Source organism: Thermobia domestica, chromosome 7 (assembly GCF_964235325.1).
Source record: "Thermobia domestica chromosome 7, izTheDome1.hap1.1, whole genome shotgun sequence".
Taxonomy (NCBI): Eukaryota; Metazoa; Arthropoda; class Insecta; order Zygentoma; family Lepismatidae; genus Thermobia; species Thermobia domestica.
In genome coordinates, this window is record NC_137460.1 from 242,072,353 (window position 1) to 242,081,974 (window position 9,622).

Genomic DNA, 9,622 nt, shown 5'->3' on the forward strand with positions numbered 1-9,622 from the left:
TAAATTCGTGAATTCTTCAAGCAGTGCATAATACATCGGTACTAAAAGTTACACACAATAACTGATTGGTGGCATTACAATGTTGCCAGTCTTAAAATTTAGTAGACACACTGTGTATTACATCAAAATATAAGCATGTATTTTTACGCGTAGTAATTGACTTCCCATAACGGCATATGAGGTACAGAAGTAAACTTTTTAGTTTGATCATTATATGTATAGACACATATTATATTTTAACTCATCGTAATTTCCTATTGTTTATAGAGCTCTCGTGGTTGAGCGGTTAGCGTACGCGTCTTTGGCGTGGGAGAGCCGCGTTCAATTTCCGGCTGGAGCTCATGTGGTTCGGATCTCTTGTTAAGCTGTAAGTCTACATCTCATATAGCCTGGTTGCTGAAAGGGACGCTAAACTCATAATCAACTAAAATCAACATATTATTTCTAAATAAGATCTTGTTCGTTGTTTGTTTACAAACAAGTTCACCAGATTATAAAATATATAAGAGATATTTAGTATTGTCAAATAAACCTATAAATTAAAATATAAAAATAATATGGAGCTATGTCTATCGGGGAAACTGTGCTAGAAATTTAAGTCTGATATTGATAAATATCATCTTTCTAATGTCTTATACAATTACAAACACATGTATGAGAAATCAGATAACGGGAAAGCAAGCTTCTAAAGTTAAGAGCCTAGATATGAAAAATAATACAAAATTTACTATTTGTTTTGCTTTTTTTTCATAAGTAAATGGAGATAATGACATGCAACTTATCACAATCATAGATAATGTTATTCTACAACAGAAAATATGAACCTGAAAAATTTTCAGTGTTGCCAGAATAACATTTCCTCCAAAATCTAAGTTAAGGCAGCGACTAGAGAAACGAACTCAACTGCATTTCATTACGTATCATGTTGTTTTAGAATCCTGTGAACTACTTTTTAAATAACATTATTATTTAATTTTAATAACTGTATGTTAAAACTATTTTGTGTACGGTACAATTATTACTTAAAAAGTAGTTCACAGGATTCCAAAACAACATGATACGTAATTAAATGCAGTGGAGTACGTTCCTCTAGTTGCTGCCGTAACTTAGATTTTGGAGGAAATGTTATTCTGGCAACACTGTAATTTCTATGGATGGCAACACTGAAAATTATTAAAGTTCAAATTTTGTGTTGTAGAATAACATTATCTATGATTGTGGTGAGTTGCATTTCATTATCTCCTTTCACTTATGAAAAACAAGCAAAAGAAAATGGCAAATTTTGTATTATTTTTAGTAAGTCAGGCTCTTAAGTATGTCATTTGCTTTCAATGTACTTCCAGTAACTTATAAAAAACTGTGTACCAATAGTGTAGGAAACTAAAAAAAAAAAAAAGTTTTTTTTTTTTCAGTGTGCTTCATACATAAATCGGAAAGTTGAAAAATGATTTTTTTTTTTTAGTTTAACCTCTCATGGTTATGCCCTTTAGGATAAAGAGGAAACGGATGATTAATGAAATTGGATGATTGAGAAATTAAATTTTTCGTTCTCTTTCACCTGGAATCCAAGCCGAGACCACATGCACCAAAAGCATGTATGCTAACCAGGGAAAAGGGCTCTGGAAAGTTGCGTAATGGTGAACTACAAAGCTTATTTTCCTGTCTCACGGTTTTGCTTATGCAAAATTATAAACAGAAGTAATATTTATACTATAGAAATTTCATAGTTATTTTTAAATTAGTTGAAAAATTACCAACAATTTTGTTAATAGTATAATAATATCGTGCTATGGTCGTCAAATAGCTTAAACGTGACATAGCAGAATTTAGTATTTTTTTTTTTTTTAAGTTTACATATTCGCAGTTGAACAAGAGATATTGTATTGGACAAATGTAATAAATCTGTTCGCACTACTAATAGGCCCTTACAAGTGCACTTGTGTATATGCTTATGCTATTCTTGATATATTTGACATGCTGGATACGTTATATCTTATCCTGTGATGCAAACTTATTTAACAGTTTTGTGTCACAGTTCACATAGTTTAACTTAACTATAATTTATTTAGTTAATTTTTCATGAACGGAAAAAGTGTTCGTTACAATGCTACACAAATCAAGAAATTAGATTAAACTATTTTTATATGTTCGCGCAATCTAATAATAAGAGAAATGAAACATACACCACCCTGATTACATTCACATAAATTCATTCGGACTAATGTTGGTATACTCTATTATTTACAAGAGATGTATGCGAACCTTGACAGCTAGATATTTATGAAAATTGGTACCCTGACTAATCGTGAATCGCTAATCATCGTGGTGATAGTCACTCGGTGCAGAAATGCCTTGTTTACCGGCTACATATAACACATATACCAAGCAGTGACTGGGTGAGACTGTGGGAGTTACACACCAAAAATGCCGGAAAAACGCAGAAAATGAAAAATGTATGCAGGTAATCTGATACCTACCGGAGGCGGACACGCAAGCAAGAATACAGCAGTATTGTCACGCCAGCAGTGTTGCCATCCCATCACAAACTTATAGCTTTTCAAATAGAACGTATATAACTTTATGACATTAAAGCAATTGACATAATACATGAAAGAAAATAAGCAAAATGTGGGTTTATCAGTGTTGCCAAATATGGGAGATATGAGGCTCTGAAGTTGAGAAATTATGCGGTCCGTACAATGAAACGAACAAATGTATAACAACAGACTGCAGAAGGACCAAATGTATAATAGGGAGTAAAGAACAGCCTGCAAAGCATCCAGTGACTAACAGGCTTGATACGTCATGTCGAGTATGCGGCTAGGGCGAGAAATGTAGGCTACGTATTTTGCGATACTATATGTGGCTTTTATGTTGTATGCATTAGTGTATTTTATTAAAATATTTTGCACATGTATATTACTGGTAACCTGAATGCAGTGTGTTATGAATATTACTGATAACCTGAATGCAGTGTGTTTTATCTTCATCGATGTCCCACATGCTAACAATACGTTTCCTATACGCTCGACTGACACATATCACAGTCCATTAATCTTTGCGAATCGATTCTGATGTACTTTCTTGTTACAGATTTGTTACCGTTTCTGCCACAGCTTTTCTGTACTCTTTCCAGACGCTACGCCTTTGTTTTTGTGGTTTGGAAAGCATGCAGGATTTTATACAGTGTTGCAACCCCAAGACCGTTAATTTTATAGCTTTTTAGAACGGTTCGAGATATCGTTTCCACACAAATGCCATTGGAGTTGCTGAGCTACAGGAAGACTTGCTGTACACATCCTTTTGCAGTGTTCTTCTTCTTGTACATTGTTCACTTTTCTGTACGGACCCCATGATTTCTCAACCTTAGAGCCTCATATTTCCCTTATTTGGGAACAATGATAACCCACCTTTTGCTTATTTTCTTTCATGTTTTATGACAATTGTTTTAATGCCGTAAATTGGTATACATTCTATCTAAAAAAAAACTATGAATTTGTATTTGGATGGCAACACTGTTTGTGTGACACTACTGCCGTGTTCTTGGTCACGCGCCCCGCTCTCTTAAGTATAAGCTTACCTGCATACATTTTTCATTTTTTGCCTTTTTCTGGCGTTTTTGGGTGTATAACTCGGCATAGTCTCACCTGTTCACTGCTTCATATATATATATATTATAGGTAGCGGGTAAACAAGGCATTTCCGCACCGAGTGATTATCACCAGGATGATTAGCGATCCACGATTAGTCAGGGTACAAATTTTCACAAATATCTAACTGTCACGGTTCGCATACGTCCCTTGTTAGTAGTTGCTGAAATTTTCAATGAAAACTCCTATTGTCCCAAGCGACGTTATCTAAAAGTATATGCAGCAAATATATCACATCACATGGCATCCATCATTGTGGTATAGAGGTGTCATAACATAAACAATTCCTCTAGTAATAAAAGTATATAAAATTACATCGATATATCAGTAACAGAAGTGGCACTATTTTTTTTTTTAATTTTTAAAGAACCGCTCTAAACCTTTGCTTGATATTATCCAAAACTTTCCTCAGTGGCGCAGATGTACTATACGGTTGTCACCTTCAGATTATAAACAGTGCTAATCATCTACTTGTGAATAACATAATGCTTAAATAGATTTTGTATAATTTTGTCTTGTCATAAATATTCAGAAACTAATACTCCGTTCTTTCAATTTTAATACGTTAGAATTTACAACACAAGCTAACTATGAAATTAACATTACATAATACATTACAAAATGATATAATAATAAATTCAAACTAAAATTCATAATAAGGAACGGTGGGAAATGAAATGAGAAAGAAAGAAAAAAAGAATAAAAAAGAGAAACATAGCAATATACAGTATACGTACGTAGTTGGTAGTTATATAGCTAGACAAGAAAACTAAGTACAAAATTGTAAGAAGTTCGTTTTCATGCTGATTACTTATCTTTAAATATTTTTTATTTGAGATATAACTTTACTACATGACATAGAAAAACGAATACTTGTATTATAATGCAATGAAATTTGAATAAAATAAAGTATAATAAAATAAAATAAATTAGAATAATAAATATGATATTACCAAATGAGTCTATCTCATAATATTATCTTAAATATTCTTCAGTCCTGTAAATCAAGTGTTCCTTAACAGCTTATTTATTGAGTTTGTTATTTAGAAATTTAACTAGTCATTATTGGCCTTATGCAGAGTCCTTCTGACGCGTGATTAGTGAAATACTAAAGCGTTCGACTAACATATGTTGCCTGCAGTAGTCAGGCCTTTAGTACGACGCTAATTATGCGTCAAAACGACTCTGCATAAGACCCCATATTATTATTATTATTATTATTATTATTATTATTATTATTATTATTATTATTATTATTATTATTATTATTATTATTATTATGAAATTTTTGTTAAAGAAACATGTCTCTTCTCCAATTGTCTTATTTGGAAGGTGAAATAGATGAAGGAAGGCTGAAAATAGAAAGGAAAAGTAAACAATGAGAAGAAAAATTAATTTTATATCCTTTTATTACATAGGGGAAGATGGGGTAATAAGAGACAAAAGTAATGGTAGTTTGGTTTATCAGAAAAAGCGAAAATGACATTCCACAGCTTACTGTATCTTTCTGTGTACAAGCTAAAAAAAATCGTTGCTTTTAAGCAACTTCTTTACCTTCTTTTCTGCCTCTCAAAAAGTGTCTACCAAAATCTTTAGGTACCTAAAGTCAGTCGTTTTCCGGAAGGGCTTTTTTCTAAATAATTTGTTTGCATAAATTTGTATAGCATTAGTGATACCTGAAAGTGAAATTGTGCCAGTTTTTCCCTGATAAATGAGCTTGCCAGAAAAATGCTTGTCTCTTATTTCCCCCTATTTAATTTTGTATAGCCTACTGTGTAAGAAGTCACTGTAGCATAAAGTATTGTTTTACGATGTAGGCCCTACCTTATCAATAAGAAAGGCTTATATGACTAATGTGTTAATTTCGTAATTCCAAAATGTTCAGAATGAGTGAAAAATGAAAGGCTGTAATTTGTATCATAGTTTGTAATTAAAATCATTCAACTTTCAAGTACGGCTTTTACTAACCGTAATTTTCACATTCAATTGACGAAAATAGCCAAAGTATAAACATGTAAAAAGGTAAGGCAATAGAATACATCTTAGGCATATCCCTTGTAACCCCAGTTTAATAACAAAGCACAGCATGGAAGAAATCTGGGCAGCGAGACAACAACTGAAATTTAAAAAATAGTATATTTTTTCGCATTCTTCTTATACATTTGGAAGAATTAAAATAATTTTCTATTGCATTGTCCAGTAGCAAAGTATATATACACAAAGAATCAGAAATGTGACTTGAAAACTGTTAACATTTTAAATTACTTTTGTCTCTTATTACCCCGAGTGTCTCTTATTACCCCATCTTCCCCTAGTAATATTTTTACATTGCATGCGAACATGGAAGTTGTTATGTTTTATGATCATAAGAACGAAAGAGGTATATTATCTCTCTAATTCGTATTCTTTTACATTTTCTTTCTTTTTCTTTTTTCTTTTTTTTTTAGAGAGATAACATAATTCTGTTATTTTTCTTACCTTCCAAACATGTCAACTTTATGTAGCAAAGACATATGAATTACCATAATTTTACCTTAATTACCTTAATTTCTGTCCATTCATTGAAAATTTTACTCTCCACGGTGATCTTCAGCAACGGTGTTTTTGCTGCGTCACCAGATCCTTTCCTTTCCATCTTCAAATGTAGTTTTGAGCTTTCCTACAAAATACAATTTCACATAGAATTCAGTAAACTTTATCGCAGTTATAATTATCACTAGAGACCGCATGTTTAGGCATTAAAAACCTGGAAAATAAGTAGGCAAATAGACATTTAATATTTAAAAAATAGGCACTAAACTGGAACTCAAAATAATGAAGGTAAATACACAATTCAATTTAAAAAAAAATTCGTCATAGATAATGTTCAAAGAATATGGAAACATACCTGTTTGATATCTTCTTTTACTGTATATTGGTAAATACATTCTCTACAGCACTTTATCACTACACATAACACTCCAAATTTTATACACTTTATCAGTACACACAGCAGTTCGAAGTTTTACAGCACTTTATCAATAAATATTACAGTCCACAGTTTTCCGACATCTTATCATTACAAAGAACTCGTATATTTCTCGGAAGAAGCAGAATCCTTTCTATATTATATATTTTCCCCCAATAAGGTCTTATTTTGAAGAAAATGCACAGAATACGCAATATTAGGCACTAAAGCAATTATTTAGGCAGGATGGGCGAAGTAGGCAAATTAGGCGTTACTTTTGATCATATCTTTAATATTAAAGAATAGGCATTTTGCCTAACATCCGGTGTCTAATTATCACTTATTAGCTGTCAATTTAATTACATCATTCCACTCGCTGCTGTGTGATAGAACTTGCTTTTCTATTAATGTTTCTTTGTAGAATTTACATGACTTGTTCTTTATTTGGAGCTGCTAATGAAGTTGTTCACACTGATTCACTTTTTGTAACTTTTGAAAGCACTGCATTCCACTACGTATAAAGGTAACCAAAAAAGTCCAGTCACTGTTTGTGGAGGTCTGTGTTCCATTGGCCCTCACACAGTCAGTTGAATGCGAATGGAGATAAGGTGAAGGTCAGTTGTTGATGTGGGTATATCCAACATATTACCTGGTTGTGGCATTTCAGTTACACCGTAAACTTGGGTAAGGACAGAGTGAACATGGGACCTCCACAGAGCGTCATAAGAACGTGTATGTTGTACAAGTTCAAACTGGGGTCAAACGCCACTGCAGCGGGGCGAAAGATATGTCAGGCCTGTGATGAGAGTGTCGTGACTACGCGGACACTGCAGCAATGGTTTAACAAGTTTAAGGACGGTGACAAAACACTTAAAGACGCACCACGTGCCGGAAGAACAACACATGTACAAAATAATCATCAGGCAGCTTTTGAGGCGAACAGTTGCCAGACATGTGAACTTTGTACTACAATTCAGTGTGCGTGGAGAAACCATTCGGCATTACCTCAATCAACTTAGAAAGCACTATAAGTTGGGTCGATGGGTCCCACATGATTTGACTCCTGGCCAGAAGGCAACGTGAGCAGACACCTAATCTAAGCTAATCTAAATAAATCTAAATAATCTAAAAATGTGTTTCTTTGCTGTCTCGTCTGAGGAAGGAGCCATTTCCGGACAGGATGTTGACATGTGATCAGAAGTGGGACGTGTACGAAGCTCCATGGCGCCGTCATCATTGGTTAGCATCCCATGAACCTGTTCCAAAACAGCCGAAACCAGCACTGACCCAGAAGGTCCTCCTGTATGTTTAGTGGACTGCTCGCGACTATCGTGCATCGGGAACTGCTACCAGCTGATCAGAGTATCAATACAACTGCGTACTTTCAGCAGTTGAACCGCGTTCTAGAAAAAAAACTCAAAAGTATGGAGCCAGCACTTCTGAATCGCAAAGGTGTCCTCCTGTTACGGGACAACGGTAGGATGATCCGGGACACAATTCTACCCGTGGATGGGAAACACTATCGCATCCGCCATACTCCCCGGTCATTACACCATCCAATTATTATTAGTTCCATTCGTCAGATAATCACCTTAGAGGACGCCAGTTAAATCCCTAGTAGAGGTGCAAAATGCAGTTGACACCTTCGCTCCACGTCCCACCAAGTTCTACTGTGATAGAATCCATGGGCTTCCAGAACGTTGGCGGAAGGTCGTTTGATTGATATAGATATAGCTTGATTGATATAGCTTATATATATTAGATTAATATAGCTTGAAAAAACTGTCAATCCCTGTCATTAGAAATAGCTGTTTTAGTTATTTCCAATAGTTTTAAGATATTTTGTTGGATATTTCAATCATTTTTCTTAAAAATATTCTTTATATCTTTGTTTCAGGTCAGTAATGCGTCTATGCACTGAATAACGGATACAAAATTGTGCAACAGAAATGTACCAGGATTTCAGTGTTGTACTCTAAATTTTTTTGTAAAGAAGACTACATTATAGTTACACATTTAAAAATAATTTTGAGAAGCAATAGCGGCATTTTCGATACCTTAATACTCATTTTAAAGACTCAGCCGACAAATTAAACTTTAATAACTGTAATACAGTTAAATAACCGAGTTGTATGTATGTCTTCTGACTTCAGTGTGTGTGTGTGTGTATGAAACATTGGGAGAAATAGTGTGAGTGTATATAAATAAAAGTATTTTAAAAGGACATCTTAAAGTCCGGTGCAGGAGAAATTAAACACTTGTGACAACTATGGCAAAATTACTAAAATGTGCAAATTTGTCTGGACTTTTTGTGTCAATTCTTTTTATTTTAAGAAGTATTCGAAAATGCTTAACTTACTACAAGATTAATTCAAGTTATGGTTTCTAAAGAGTTGTTTAAAACACTATTATAATATCCTACTCTAGAGATTTTTCTTTTTTAAAAATTATTTACTCTTATATTAATGATATTTTCTAAAGAATATAACACGAGAATACAAAGCAATTCAGTAAAAGACATTGTATATTAAGCAATGACAAAGGTATTATCATATTTGTAGCAACATATTTTACAAGAGCTTAGAGCGCTATAAAAATATACTGTGACCAAATTTGTTATTTGTTTATAGACAGATTTTTTAAAATATGTACGTATATATATATTTATTTAACACTGTAATTATTGTTATTTTGTGAAAGGTTTGATTGAAAAAAAAAATCTTTTGGAAAACCATATTTGGCATTTAATGCCCGCCATTGGAGAAGGTTTGATATTTTTACACTATTTAAAAATATAATTAAAATAAATATATTTAAATTATACAAAGTGTTTTCTTACCTCATAAGTTGTAGTGTTTATAATTTTCTTTCTGTAGGTTTCCAGGGCTTTTATTTTATGAACAACAATAGATTGACTGATAAAGTAAAATGAAATTATATGTTTCGTTCTGTAATTATTAGTAATCTAGAAAATAAGGGAAACATTTTTAAATGCCGCATCGTATTTTCAGGTCAATGTAAGGGC

At 33.1% G+C, this 9,622-nt stretch overlaps 1 protein-coding gene across 1 annotated transcript in view; it reads left to right on the top strand.

Moving 5' to 3' along the window:
• Nucleotides 1–9,409, top strand: part of LOC145690790 (uncharacterized) — an 83,120-nt gene extending 73,711 nt beyond the window's left edge. The window contains exon 8 of the mRNA XM_081766066.1: nucleotides 8,495–9,409. Coding sequence (XP_081622192.1) covers nucleotides 8,495–8,518 — 24 coding nt within the window. The 3' untranslated portion in view covers nucleotides 8,519–9,409. The remainder of the gene's footprint in view (nucleotides 1–8,494) is intronic.
• Nucleotides 9,410–9,622: the final 213 nt, after the last annotated feature.